The following is a 15,701-nucleotide window of genomic DNA, read 5'->3' on the forward strand; positions in this document are numbered from 1 at the left end:
TGAGACGTTTAAATGGTGCTATAATTGCAAGGACTGTAAGGGATACAAAGGTGTTTAAAACTAACAAAAGCGGGATAAATGGTATTATTACTGGACAAACTGGGAAACTTGTGTTTTGGGTGGGAACCTAAGCTACAGCAGACAGCATCTAGGTCTCTCAATGTTTGTCAGCGATTTTATTAGGGTCTTAATGTTATCAATTTAATTTCCCATCTAAATTTCAATTAAAAATATGAACATGATTTACCGACTGTTCTTTTTTCTGTGCTACTTATATTTTCTCACGTCTTCAGCAAATGGTAAGTTTATTGTTTTTATTTGTGTATGTACATGAAAATTGAGCTATAGCATGCTTCCTCTTATTATATTTTGAAACCCGTAAATAAGAAATTAAAGTGTTATCTGAGGTATATAAATGTTTTAAGTTATTACTTTTTATTATTGGAAATTATCACTTTTGGTGGTTTATTTCTGTCTTGGGATAGTGATTTCGTTTAGTAACTATAACTCCTGCGATATTCGTTGACGATTTATAATAATTATATATAAGGATTTATTCTATTATTCCTCGTTGTTCGGAAATTATATTTTTATTTGATAACGTTTTATCAACACATTTTAATTTAATACTAACTTAAATTAATATTTTAAACTATTTTTACGTTAGATGGTAACGATAATAATTTACAACTAAGAAAGTCAACTTTATTTTTTTATAAAATATCTCAGCGAAAAAATACTTTTAATGTTTCCTCTAATTTCAATAATTAAAAAAATACGAAACGTATAAGCATAACAAGTTTTTAAAATGTAAGGAGAAAATAAACCCAGCATTAAAACTACGTTTTCAAGCATTCTAGACACACGATCAAACTTTTTCCACGCCTATGGTATTTTACACAGGGGCAACGTGAGAATAAAGGTTTTTTTTACCTGGACATTACGCAAATTTATGATTTCACATTGCGATTTTATATTTTTATCAAAATGATTTACTATCAAAAATACTTATTATTAAATTCCTAGCTCAGCATGTACACCATTCATTGAGATTAAATCGATGTGTGTAGGTTTTCTGCTATCTCGTATCTTGTAACTTTAGTGGTTTAGTGCATAGATTACTTATTAAATGGATTAAGATATAAACAAAGCCAAATGTAGTATAACGTATAATGGTGGTAATTTCTGTCCGTGATTGTTTTTATTCGTTTGTTTTTGTTTGTCGTTTGTTGTTGTGGAGGTAAAAACTATTAGACAGACTCTGAAATGTTATCCAAATGTAGATACAGACATGCGCGATAAATTGTATCAAAATTGAACATATTTTTTACGAGATTATTGTGTCTACGATAGCCTATACATATAATATTTGAGTGAACTGTGTTTTTGCTTTCACTCTTTTGGTGTTCCGAGAACTAGAAAGACCATTTTTCTACGAGAAGATACGATAAAACGAATAAATTAGTCCGTTTGAGCATTTGGATTTGGGTTACTAAACGAAATAAAAATATACGTAAAATGGAAAACGTTAGTTTAGTGGTAGAGCACTTTACGTGATAAAACACATAAAAGAATTCAATTTACTTCTGCATACTTCAAGCAAGAGGCGTTAACAAATTCTACAAGAGCGTTGTTATCTTCTGCCCTTAGGCAAGAGCCTTTGTCCCAAGAATTCTCTAAAGTCCTTTTGCATTGCAAGTACTAGAACTTGAACTTTGGATTTAACCTGAATTAAAACCACAAGAACACACTGAAAATATGTATCCAGTTTCATTGGTGAAAAGTCAGCCATCAAATTAGGCCGTTAAAATATACTCCAAACTGCAAAATGTTTTGATTTGATTTAATTAGGTTAGTCTCCATACTTTTAGGAATATCTAAAAAATCCTAGGTATTTCCTAAAACTGCTTTTGAAAAAAATATTCAAAGCATCCATCACTATTGCTTTTTTAAAAGTATAACAGATTCAGAGTCAGTCCAGGAGAATGGATCATTCTGAACTCGCTGTCTCTTTCTCTTCTAATCAATGTGGTGTGTACTATTCTTACCGTTTGACTAAACCAAAACGGCAATCTAATATTAATTACAGTATCAAACACAGTTTTTTGGGGAACAACACGGCATCGTTTTTCAAAATGTAGCCTTGATTACGATTCAATTTCTGATAATTAAATATATTTCATTTAATGTGTGTGTGTTTGTCAAGAAAAATTAAAACGTCGTGTAAAGTGCTCGATGATTATCAACAGGTATGAAGCAGATAGAAGCTATTCCTGACGCTAAACGACTTTATGACGATCTGCTGAGCAACTACAACCGTCTGATACGACCTGTCATCAACAACACTGAATCCGTCACTGTCTGGCTAGGACTCAAACTGACTCAATTGATCGAAATGGTAAGTGTTGTGTTGGTGCACATATCAGCTGTGAATTGCTTTTGTTTTCTCTAAAAAAAAAAAATTCTTTTGTTTCATTTTTATCTTTTATCTTCCACCCTCCATCAATCTCCTTCCCCTCCGTTGGTCAGGTAACTCTTTGCCAAGTTCTCTTCTTTCCTCCCCTTTTCCACCATACCTACTTCCTTATTCATATTCTCCTCCTCATCAGCCCTTCTTTATTTTCTTCTTCCTCCCTTCCATCTCATTCGCTCCTCTCTTCTTCTTCTTTGTTAGCCTATCAGTCTGACCCCTAGATGGACACCATCTATTATCTAAACAGATCTTTGCTAGGCCTAGTGGTGGAGTTTCAGGCTTTTGTTCCCTGAGGTCACGGGTTCAAGTCCAGCCAATCACCAATGTATTTTGTATATTTAAAACGGCTAGAGCCTAGTGTCATTTGAAGCCTAGTGGTCAGGCAAATAACACTTTATATTGTACCTGTTTAAAACATAAAATTTAACACACTAAATTTAACACATATTTCTTTGTTATGAAGAAGTGTGTGTTAACTTTACTGAAGAGCTTTCTATTCTAAAGCGAGTTTATGTGTATTCTTCTTCTTTTTCTATATCCTTACGCCTAGTCCTTCTCTATAATTATTATTGATAAAAATAAACTAAATTGTAAGGTTAACTTTGATTTGGCACATATATTGTGTTGGTGTATGATCCAGTATGGACCCCATTCAGTTTTTGTTTTTGCAGTGTGCGGCAAGCATTTTTACCAAATTAACATTTTTATCATTTGATCAGCCACAACTCACAAGAAAGAACTAAGAAAGACTATCAATGGGCTAACTTATTTTTAGTTCAGTTCTAGATTCCAATTAAGAACTAATCAATGTAAACAAAGCAATAATGATATATTAAATTGTTTACTGACCAAAATAAACGTTATTGGATAAGGTGGCAAACAAAATTCCTACAGTATAATTGTTTGAATATATTCTTTCTTTTTCAGAATTTAAAGAACCAAGTTCTAACTACAAATGTATGGGTGGAACAGGTGAGTGACTTTTTAACTAACTCGATAATCATACTATTGTTCACTAACTAACTAACTAACTAAAAAGTTAAATACATAACTCCATTCTTCTTGTCATGTTATTGCTGTATGTTATTGTTACAGTGTATTACTTTACTTAATAATTGTTGAAAATTTTGATTAATTGTTGAGATTTTTTAAATCACTGAAAACAGTTAAATTAAGTATTTTTATATGAGGCTAACAGCGAATCTTTTAGCTTTAAGTTAATCCATCCACATGTACCTCAGGAATGTGCATGAAAGTTTCTTGTAAAACAAAGGTCGATAAAATTCAAGAATTAATCCACTGTTAAATTTTAAGTAGGATAAATCTCGATATTGCTCCCTTGATTTAACACTTGGTGCATTACCAACTGAGCCACTGACTCACCAAATTTATTAATTAATTTACAAGATAACCTAAAGAAACATAAATACATTTTTCAGTCAATAACTGGCTCATTATTTCTTTCTTATTGACTTTTGTTCTTTTCTGGGTCAGAAATGGGTTGACTACAAGTTGCGCTGGGACCCAGAGGAGTATGGAGGAGTTGAGATGTTGTACGTTCCTTCTGAACACATTTGGCTTCCAGACATTGTGCTCTATAACAAGTAAGTCTTTCGGTATTTGCTTTTCCATGCTTCGATTAGAAAGAGGCAAACCATCAAGATTATTGTCTTGTTGAACTTCTTACCTTATTGGGCTATTTACTCCTACCAGTACAGTTTGGAATTTTAGCCAGATGCATCTAGAAGAACAAATAATTCTACTGTTTTAATCCACTATTAGCACATTTACTCTGAACTGTTTATGAGGCAGAAAATGTTTTTAAATAAATACATGGGCAGGTGAGCAAGAGGAAGGACATTGATGTAGCCTACTTAACACCATAAATGTTACAAATTAAAGCCTACATCAGACCATGTTACTTATAGGTATCAACCTAGGAAAATAAAGATTGCAAAATTGTCTGTTTTTAAAGCTAACAGTTAATTAACTAGTTGAGTATTTGCTATGAAATAGATCGGTAAGTCACACGCTATTATGTGATAGTTATTTGTTTTTTGAAAATTTACGTTTTGACATTTTATTAACTGCCTTCATAGATGACACAGTTTAAGTTTGCATAAACCTATTTTCTATTTTTTGTCTTCATTGCCTTTTTTATCTTCACTCTCCTACTGTTTTCCTCCATGAAATGAAATGAAAATGATTTATTTAAACAGGCAAAGTTAGGGCCACATGGCCCTCTCTTACACTTAAATACTCCATGTTGTACAACCAAAGTCTTTTAATAAATAGACCGAAGTCGTTGACCAAATTTCTGTAATTGCAGTGCAGATGGCAACTACGAAGTTACTCTGATGACCAAAGCCACACTCAAGTACACTGGTGAAGTGATCTGGAAGCCACCGGCAATTTACAAGTCTTCTTGCGAGATAAACGTGTTGTATTTCCCTTTCGACCAACAAAGTTGCATCATGAAGTTTGGATCCTGGACCTACAATGGGTATCAGGTGCAGTACCCCATCTAACTGCTTTTAGCTCTAGTTACGAAACTGACTGTGAGAAATCAATGTCTTTTAGTGATATCCAGTGCTCGATTTGTGGGGGAGCGCAGCAAAACGGAGTCCCGGAACCTCACTTTCGGAAAGATAAAAATACTGGCATATGTAGGTACAAATCACATTAAATGTTACAGTTTCGGCACCTCATTTTTACAAATCGAGCACTGGTTATATCTATAAGACTATTCAATGTTTAATGAATGAAATTAAAAAGACCCAGGAAAGCTGATTTGACACTGCTTCATATTAGAGAATTAGAGCCACAGAGTATAGCCTACTAACGTCAGGTAAGAAAAGCAATGATAAATTATTTTAATGCAAGTTTATGTATGAAAAAATTACCACACTTCACAAAGCAAATTCCAAAATAAGCCATAAAACCCATGTAGCACAGATGGTTGGGCCAACTGTGGGACAGTTGGTCGATGGTTGGTTGGAGCTTCCACAACCAACCAACCGTTGTCCAACTGTATATCTCGTAGTTGGGCCAACCAATATTTACAACTGTGGACCAAAACATCGGTTCATTGTTAATGAAATACATTAATATGCATTATTGTTGGGTATCATACATCAAGCCAACCGTTGTCCAACCGTTTTTCACTCTGTTGGACCAACAAAAGATACTTTTGTTGGACCAACGATGGTCCATAGTTGAGTTTACACGACTTTCATTCTCTGGGTCTAGCTTTCACAACATAATTATAATAAAATATCTGGTTTTACAATACCTTTATCAGTTCCAAAAGTTTCCAAAAGTTTTTGGAACTGATAAAGGTATTGTAAAACCAGATATTTTATATATTACAGTTCCGGGGCTACAACAATGAATTTTAATAATTATAATAATGCAAATATTTTTTAAATTAATATTCTTTAACTTATTTGCAACAATTTAAGGGGAAAGAGTAATTAATCATATAACAGTCAATTATAATAGCATTAATAATCTAACGGTAATTAATTAATCTATATTCAAATACCAGTATCCTCTCTAACTCCAAAAAAAAAAAAAAAAAACTACTTATGATGCCTTAACAGATTAACAGAATCATATTATACTGTGTAGTATCAAAAATGTTTGAAGTATTGCGACCATTGCAACTGTCGGCTACTCTTTCACCACTTGAAAACTCTCTGTATCAACAATCACAGATATAGCTCAGTGGTAAGGTAAGAGGCTCATAAGTCGAAGGACCCGGGTTCGAGACCCGTCTGGGCCAAAAAATTTTGTTCCAGCTTTTTTTCAAAATTTGTTTTTATGAACTATTTAATCAATTTACTCAACTAATAATTATGCTTTTCGTACTAAATCTTTATTATTTTGTGTGAAATAATTTTGGTTGGGCCATTGTTGGACAAAGGTTGGCTGGAAAACAGTTTAAAGAGGTGACATTTCTACCGTTGGCCAACTGTGTGGCTCCACAATTTACCAACGTTGGCCCAACCATCTGTGCTACATGGGAACTGCCTCACATGTTATATAGTCTGTTAATACAGATGTATTCATGTTGTGACAGGTTGATTTGAGGCACATGCAGCAACAAACAGGATCTAACCTGGTGCCTGTTGGTATTGATCTCAGCGAGTTCTACCTCTCCGTGGAATGGGATATTCTCGAGGTTCCGGCTAGCAGAAACGAGGAGTACTACCCTTGTTGTCAAGAACCGTACTCTGGTAAATCTTCACTTAAAGTCCTCAGATATGCATGCTCTCTATTGAGAAATCTATAAGATGACTATGCTAAGGTTTTGGATGTGTTACTACTTTGATAGCTTAGTGTTGTTGTTTTGGACTCTGGTGCAAGAAGAATTGGTTGATGGGTTTGATCTACAAAACTCAACAATTCGGACAGCACAAAAGTTTCAGGGGTTTGGACTAAGCAAAGGTAATCTAATAATCAAGTTCTTAAACCTATAACAAGGATCCACAGACTTTTAATGGGTTCGGTGTGATGTCCCTTTAAAGCGTTTGAACCAACTATTGAATTTCAATAAAAAAATGCCACTGGCGTGTGAACACAAGCAAAAAAAAGTATTTTTGTTTATGTGTTTCAGACATAACTTTCAACCTCACAATGCGGCGGAAGACTCTCTTTTACACTGTCAACCTCATCATTCCATGTGTAGGAATCACATTCCTTACTGTCTTGGTCTTCTACTTGCCTTCAGATTCAGGGGAAAAGGTAACATTCAAGTTTATTTTCATCATGAGGTAATTCCTTTCCTGGTTAAAGTACAGTGACGGTTCAATTTTGTTATTCAGAAATATTAATGAAATGCAACAGATAAAACTGTATTCTTTGCTAAAAATTTTATTTTGGGTGATGGTGAGTTTTAATGTTATGAGATTATTGCAGACGTTGTTTGCAGACAGATTTATTTTTCTGATAGTACCTCTCGAAGGTTAATCTCAATGAATCTTCACGTGGGAGATTCAAATGATTAGTCCTTAACCTCTTAATAGATTATATACATTGAGAATTTTAGGCTAAGTTTAGCGATTGTGATGTTTACATTATCCAAAAGAATATTATGGACATTTTCCATCACATAAAAGTATGCAGGAAATGTGAATCGGTTTTTAACAGGATGGTAGGAATTTTCAAAATTCCCCAGGTGAAATACTTCATGAGGTTATTAATGTTTTCTTTCCTGCAGGTGACATTGTGCAGTTCAATCCTCGTGTCCCTGACTGTGTTTTTCTTGCTGCTTGCCGAGATCATCCCCCCTACGTCACTCGCCGTGCCTCTACTCGGCAAATACTTGCTGTTCACCATGATCTTGGTCACTCTCTCTATCTGCGTCACTGTATGCGTCTTGAACGTACACTTCAGGTATCGTTCTGTATCATGAATGCTGTCCAATGTTAGTAAAGAGTTGGTAAATATTATTTGAAAGGGTAATTAATAATTAAATTATCTTGAGCGCTACCGAAAGGTTATTTTAGTAGTAGTAGTACTGGTGACTGAATCAGTGGAATTGATAAGTGAATGAAAAAATAAATTGATGAATAGATACATTGATTGATGGGTGAATAAACAAACTTAATACATGATTTATGTAAACAGTTTAAATATTTGCTTTCATAGTTTACTGTTTAGATTTTGTTTTTAAGAAAAAATTTCCATCTTGTGGCTCTTGAATCATTAAATTGTTTGAAGTTATGTATAGGCATTCAGTGTTATAGCAAATCAAACTTTTCATTTAACAAGTTTACGAAATATCTAAGCTGCAAGCTATAGGGCTATACAACAATTCTCATTGTCATATACAGTTAATGAAGACTTTGTGTTAAAATTACATTCTGGTTTTTTCATCATAGGTCTCCATCTACACACAAGATGTCTCCTTGGGTTAAGAAAGTATTCTTGCACATAATGCCAAGGATTCTCATGATGAGACGACCTCCGTACTCTCTACGAGACTCTTACGATGAATCTTTCTCTGATGGGGGATACATCAATGACGGCGACTTCAGGTATTTATTTATTTTTATCCGAGAAATATGTGTTTGCAGATAACATGGAACATAAATGAAAACTACTCAGTTTATTTGGTGACTTTTAAATCTACTAAACATCATTACAAAATACAAACTTTTGTTTTTGTTTTGATCTTCATTAAGCAAGATCAATACCTTGATCCCATAAAATTAGCTGGAATTATTTACCCATTAATACTGATAACCCCAATTTTCTGACAATAGTGTGTTAAACCAGAAACAGTATAAGAATTGACACTTTTTCTGAGAGTGTATAGCAACAACCATACGACACTATATATTCGGTTTTTCAAAGAAGTCAATGTTATTTCAGAGACAGTATCAGTGATCCTTACCCAGGAGACTCCAAGGATCCTCATGAACCACGAGGTTTTGAGTCCGTCGCCACCGCTTACCGCTCAGCACTGAATGACGACAGTCGACATCAACCGCATTCCTCAAGTGAGTTATGGCTACTTACTTGCATTCATAATTAAAAACTTTACTACAGATTTGTTCTACATTTAAGGTTTTTTCCCCTAGGAATTTTGTGGCACATATTTTTCTACAACATTTTATTTTGGTTGTTTTAGCATTCCCCATTATGATAGAGGCATGTTCTTGTCTCAAAAGTCCTTTTGGAATCTGCTCCAGTGTTTCCCATGTATACCTTATGGGCATTCAAAAATAATCAAAGAATTTTTACTTCTGTTTCAACTTAACAAATAAGTCGGATTCTTGTCAACTCAGTTCATAAAACTGTTAACAACACAAAATAGTCAAACTAATAGTGACGATTTTATAGTGACTGAGTCTGAGAACACGCTGCCTCGGCAAATGTCACCTGATGTGTTGTCAGCTTTACAAGGAGTCCGGTTTATTGCTCAGCATATCAAAGACGCTGATAAAGATAATGAGGTGAGATTTATATAAGTTATCTTTTTTATCAAAATATATATTGACATTATTTTTTGTTTGTGAATATCAATACCTAATGTATAGTCTATAGCTTTAATTTTTTTTTTTTTTTTGGCAAATATTCTATTTCTAACTAAAGTTTACCTTGGATACTGACACTCGTCCTTAGACTCTCGTCCTACATTTAAATCTAACCTTATTTTGGCGTGTTTCATGTCCATTGTCCATACTAATATATTTTTTTTCATCCCAGGTTCAATGTGTATGTTAATAATTGTTTTATTGTCAGTTCACTTAATTTAAAACTATTTACAAAATAAAACCATCTATTGGTCCTCAGGTATCACAACAAAAAAGCTCAGACTTTATCCTTGCATTATTCAATCGATATCAACAAACTCATCAAGTAGGTACATATTACAGCACATTTCAGCACCTTGTGGGTAATTTTCATAGGAGGTCACCTTTAAGATATCTTCTCATCACATACACTATATTATAGTCTATTTATTTACAAAAATATTTACACTGACTGGTATTGCTGTTGGGTCGAACAAACCCACTAACACTATACTGTAGTCTATTATTTTGTAAATATAAAGACTATAGTGTTAGTGATAAGAAGATGCCCCTATAAAAAAAATAAAAATGCCACGCAAGCTGGAAAAATTCATAGAGTAACCCAAAAACTATACTCAATAACACAGGCAACAGCAACTAAGACTATCTATAATAAAAATTGTATTAACACCTACTTATGGCATAACAAACATTGTTTGGCATTGACAAAATGTGTAAAGACTTTTAGTGTTTTACAAAATATCACACTTTGATGTAGCTTTTATACATAGTTTTCATACATAATGGATAAACATAATTTTGATTTAATTTAAATATAATCCTATTTCTACATTACAGATTGTGGAAGACTGGAAGTACATTTCGATGGTGCTCGATCGGTTTTTCTTGTGGGTTTTCACTCTAGCTTGCATCGGCGGAACTTGTGGCATCATCTTCCAGGCTCCGTCACTCTATGATACTCGATTACCAATAGATCAGCAACTCTCGGAGATTCCGTTCCGCAAAAACAATCTTCATCTACCGGACGAGTTTGTGCAGATTCATTACACTGGTGTATTCTAAGGAGGCATGATGGCCATTTGATTTATAAGAGAAAAGTAATTTACCTCTGTATTGAGGTTACGGTACATCTTATTCTTAGTAAGAATAATGTACCGTAACCTCAAAAGCAACACTTTCAGAATAACAGAATTCAACATTCGATAAGGTATATTAGAGAGTTGTTGATATCTAGAACCCCCAGCAATTTATCGCTTGAATGGGGTTTCAGAAATGCTATTATAAGGAGTCCTTGCTTTCGAGGTTTGTCAGTATTCACCAACCTTGAAGTTTAATAGCTTCAAAGATCAATATACCCTTTAGAAAGTAGTGTTTTTTCTTAGATTTTTTAGGATATTATATCATTGTAAGAAACTTGCAAACAGTTGAATACACTAAACAATACATTAACACACAGATTGTATACAGTAGGATATATAGTATGAATTGCTATATCCAGCAATGTTTTTGTTGTTTAAAAATTGTGTTAACACTCATTTAACTGTGATTTAATAGTTGATACTTAACTTTGTTAAATATGTATGCCAAAGTTAATAAGTTTGTCAATTTAATAGTTATTTAAATGTCTTCCAAATACAGTATATTTAAAGCTCAAATACAATGATTTCTATTGATTTGAAGAATATAAGTGACATAGGTAAAAAGGGTTTACTAATAAAGCGAAACAAAGTTTTCCATTTCCTATAAACAAGTATTATTTTATTAATATTCAAGTTAATATAGGTAAATTTTAAGTTTATTGCCGCAGATGGTGTATGATATAGCGTACATTTAAGTTACCTAAGTGAGAATATGAAATAGTTATACTTTAGAAGTTATAGGTTACTTAGATGCTTAAAGTATCGTAAGATTGTTAAATAAAGTGTAAAGGTTGTGAATTATTTTTACTGTTTCTACTGTGATTCTTAAAAACTATGTTGTTCTAATGTTTATTGATAAGGTATTTAATTTTAAGTCACAAAACAAAAAGTGGACATTTTGTTATTTAGATGGATGTGTTATATAAAGAAAATGATATATTACCTTACCATTGTGTTATTCAATACAGTTTCCTGTCCATTAAAACTTTTTCTATATAGATAGAAACTTTAAAGTTGACTACAGTCAACTTAGTCAGTATCAAGACTACAAGATCATCCTACACTCATCTCCATTCATACTTGGCTTAAAATACCTACCTTCGTATGGTCAAAATTACAGTGAAAAGTATTAAAATTCGCCGTACTAATCTAACAGTCAATTCTACATTTTATTCATTGACTCTGCTCTATGTAATAAGTCTGACCCAACAAAAATTGATAAACATATTTTTATTATTTGGAACACACATATAAGAAATTAACAAAATACTTGACATCCTTATGATTTACTAGATGACGACCAATGCTGCTCCGCTTATCCGAGAAATAATCAAATTTATGATTTTTGATAGAGTAATACAGTATCTTGAACTTAACTGATTCAAACTATCAATATTTCAAATTATAGTCTATGATTTACTGATTAATATGCATGAGTCTAAAACATATAAAAAACATGAACATTTTGCATACTTACTTACTTGCATACTTGAAGGTATCCCACTTGTAGCATTTCAGCCGTGGTCGTCATTATTTGGTTTATATAGAGTAGTAGGCCTATATAATATCTTCATCACTCAGGTATTCATCAATAGAGTAATAGGCCTTTTCCATTAAATAATTCTTCAATTTTTTCTTGAATTCGGTTGGTACAGAGCAACTTCTTAATTCAACCGGTAACCTATTAAAAACTTTACTGGCCAGTCCTTGAACACCTGATTGGATCAAAGTTGTTCTATGGCTTTTAAGGTGCACGTTGAGTTTGCCTCTTGTGTTGTAACTATGAACTTCTTCGTTCCTCTTAAATATTTCAGGAAATTTCAAAACCAGCAAGGAAGATTCCAGAATTACGACAGATGAAAGAGTCAATATTTTTAGATCTTGGAATAAAGGCTTACAATGCTCCAGGTAATGAACCTTGCATATAATTCTTATAATTCTTTTTTGTAACAGAAAAACTCTGTTGGCCTCACTACATCCTCCCCAAAATGCAACTCCATAACTTAAAATGCTATGGAAACACCCATAGTAAATCTTCATCAGAACATCTAATTCGACCACATTTCTCAGTCTACGAGCCAGGCAGCAGACCACGGTCAGTCTCTCTATTACATTGTCAATATGGTCATTCCATCTCAGATTATCGCAAATGTTAATGCCGAGATATTTAAAACTATTTTGAGGTTTGATATTAACTTGGTCCATTTTAATCAAAGGGCTGTAGTCTGGTTTTTTCCTGTTATAAAAATGTAGAAATCCAGTTTTTCCTTGATTTAATACCAACTTATTATTATGGCACCAATTAGCCACGCTATTTACACCGGACTGAGACTTCTTAATTGATTCATATGTATTTGAGTCGGACACCATATGACAGACGTCATCAGCATAAAGCCATACCTCACCCTGCTGCACAACTTCTGGTAGATCATTAACAAATAGTAAGAAAATAACAGGACCCAAGTTAGAACCCTGCGGAACGCCGGTATTCACATCATGTTGTATCTCTGACTTGTATCCTCTTATTACATGATCCTCACCAAGGTGTTTGACTACTACCACTTGTGACCTGTCCCTTAGAAATGACATGATCCAATCTAATGGTTGGTTCTTAATACCAAACTTTGACAATTTATTTTTTAGTAGGCTATGATTAATGCAATCAAATGCTTTAGTCATGTCGTAAAACAAAGCATACACATCTTCCATGCCATCAATCCTGTCATGAACTGAGGTCAATAATGAGAATATAGCATCTGTAGTTGATTTCTTTTTCCGGAATCCAAATTGATTTTGCAATAAGATTTTGTTTTGTTCAAGGTAAGGCAGTAGTCTATTTAGAAAGGCCACTTCAAATATTTTTGAAAAGACTGACTGAACCGCAACTGGTCTATAATTACTAATTACATTTTTCCCGTTCTTTTTGTGAATCGGTATTATTTTGGAAGTTTTGATTCTGTCTGGGAATTTCCCTTCCTTGAAAGATTTATTTATTATTGTCATGAGGGGTTTAGCCACCAAGTGAGCACAAGACTTCACAATGGTACATGGAATGTCATCTATACCAGAACTAGGTTTACTACATGTTGATTCAATAATCTTCAAGATTTCTTTCTCATCGGTAGGCCAAAGACTCATCAAGTTGAAATTTGTCTCCTCCACCATAACATCTTCCTGTGAAACATCAACGTTATGGCCACCACCCACAACATTAATAACCTCCTCATAAAAGAATTTATTAAAAGTATTGGCAATCTTCACTGGATCATCAAGGGACTTATCATTTACTTTTAAGCAGATATTTTCATTGACAAAAGTATCTTTAGTAAGGCTATGTACAACTCTCCATGATTCCTTACTAACATTCTTGGATTTAGTAATTTTATTGCCAAAATAATTCTTCTTACAAGAGCTAACCAATTGAGCATGATGTTTCTTTGCTTCGATGTATCTCGCCTTTACCTCCGTGCTATCCGAGCGTCTAGTCATCCAGTAAAGATCAGTCAGTTTCGCACGAGATCCTCTCACCTCTTCGTTTTTCCAGTTTACATCACAAAATTACTATTTATTTTAATCAAAGATTTAGGGAAACATACAGCAAAATAATAGGTAAAAGTATCATAAAAACATCAAATAAATTATCAGTGCCTCTACTATCATCGTCTAAAGGCCAACACTCGTGACTCAAATAATATTGAAATTCCTCCATTCCAGTTTTTAAAATTCTTGGTTTCTCAATCTTATATCTAACATTACAGATCATCTCCCACACTAAATCAATGTGCAACCAGCTATGATCAGACATTGGCGTGACCATATTTATACAATTTATGTATTGAATATCATCGCTAACAAATATATAGTCAATTAAGGTAGCTGTGTTCTGTGTAACCCTAGTATTCTTCTTGACTGTATTAACTAATTTATGGGACCTAATAACATCCATAAAGCATCTCCTATGCAAGGTATCTTCGTTGTTGTTGATGTTGAAATCTCCGCAAATAATGATGGGAAGATTAAGATCCTTTATTTGATTTAGAATGTCCTCAAAAATCTCAATAAACTGATAGAAGTTAAGATCATATGGAGGTCTGTATGTAACAAGCAAAATAAACTTAAACTTATCGGAAGTAGTAATCACACAAGCACTACTTTCACATACATCTTCAACCATGATATTTGTAATATTTTCATTTAGTGAGTAGGATTTTACATTAGTATTCTCTTTTTTCAATATGGACACCCCCTCCGCCATTTCCATCCGATCTAAATACACTGACTACTTTATTGTAACCATTTATTCTAAAAGATTGATTTTTTACATCATTTAACCAAGTCTCCGCAAAACATAAGATATCCGGAGAGCTATCCTCTATTTCTACTTCAATCTCCTCAACCTTGTTGAAAATTGACCTTATATTTAAAAAACTAATTCTTAATGATGGACTATTCACATTATGTACAAAAGACTCCATCTCCATTTCTTGATGGATGTCTAAACCAAGTTTTTTTTAGACAAGCCTATGTCTGTTTGACTAGGCAAAGGCCTAGGCCTAACAGTACCCCTCTTCTGTATGATCAATTCTAGCACCAGACCGGTTTCCATTATTTAGCCTAGATGGTACATAACGACATAGCAAAATTCCTTCAGGCCATGCATCTTCATTAAGTATTACTGGAGCTATTGATTTTTAAACATAGGAAAGCCTTAAATAAAAAATAATTTTTATGTTGGTTGTTCACCTTGCGTTTGCTTGAAACTCGTCCGATTTGAATAATTAATAACTTAAATGAAAGCCGGTATTTCACTGAAGATTCTTAGACCAAAATATATAGGATTTATATATTTATGACTGGTGAAATACGAGGGGGTGTTCAATAAAGACTGATAGTACTCTTTCAAGACCTTTCACATAAAAGATTGGATTTTAACACTGCTTTCTTCTTCTAAGTACCGGTAGTTGCCATTCAATGCCACACACTTGTTCCAGCGCCTCTGCCACTCCTGGCTGACGTGTTCAAAGCCCTCCTTAGACGGGGTGGTGG

General features: G+C 33.6%; 1 protein-coding gene across 1 annotated transcript; it reads left to right on the forward strand.

Moving 5' to 3' along the window:
* Positions 1 to 126: 126 nt before the first annotated feature.
* On the forward strand, positions 127 to 11,602 carry LOC129002485 (acetylcholine receptor subunit beta-like 2). The gene is made up of 12 exons (XM_054430328.1): positions 127 to 299; positions 2,250 to 2,398; positions 3,401 to 3,445; positions 3,968 to 4,077; positions 4,803 to 4,983; positions 6,555 to 6,711; positions 7,092 to 7,219; positions 7,695 to 7,870; positions 8,359 to 8,514; positions 8,852 to 8,979; positions 9,323 to 9,435; positions 10,354 to 11,602. Exons 1-12 carry the CDS (start codon positions 233 to 235, stop codon positions 10,576 to 10,578), a joined length of 1,635 nt encoding a protein of 544 aa, XP_054286303.1. The 5' UTR covers positions 127 to 232; the 3' UTR covers positions 10,579 to 11,602.
* Positions 11,603 to 15,701: the final 4,099 nt, after the last annotated feature.

The sequence above is a fragment of the Macrosteles quadrilineatus genome, unplaced genomic scaffold, assembly GCF_028750875.1.
Source record: "Macrosteles quadrilineatus isolate MER2022 unplaced genomic scaffold, UCM_ALF_1.0 Scaffold_9__3_contigs__length_116548681, whole genome shotgun sequence".
NCBI classification, from domain to species: Eukaryota; Metazoa; Arthropoda; class Insecta; order Hemiptera; family Cicadellidae; genus Macrosteles; species Macrosteles quadrilineatus.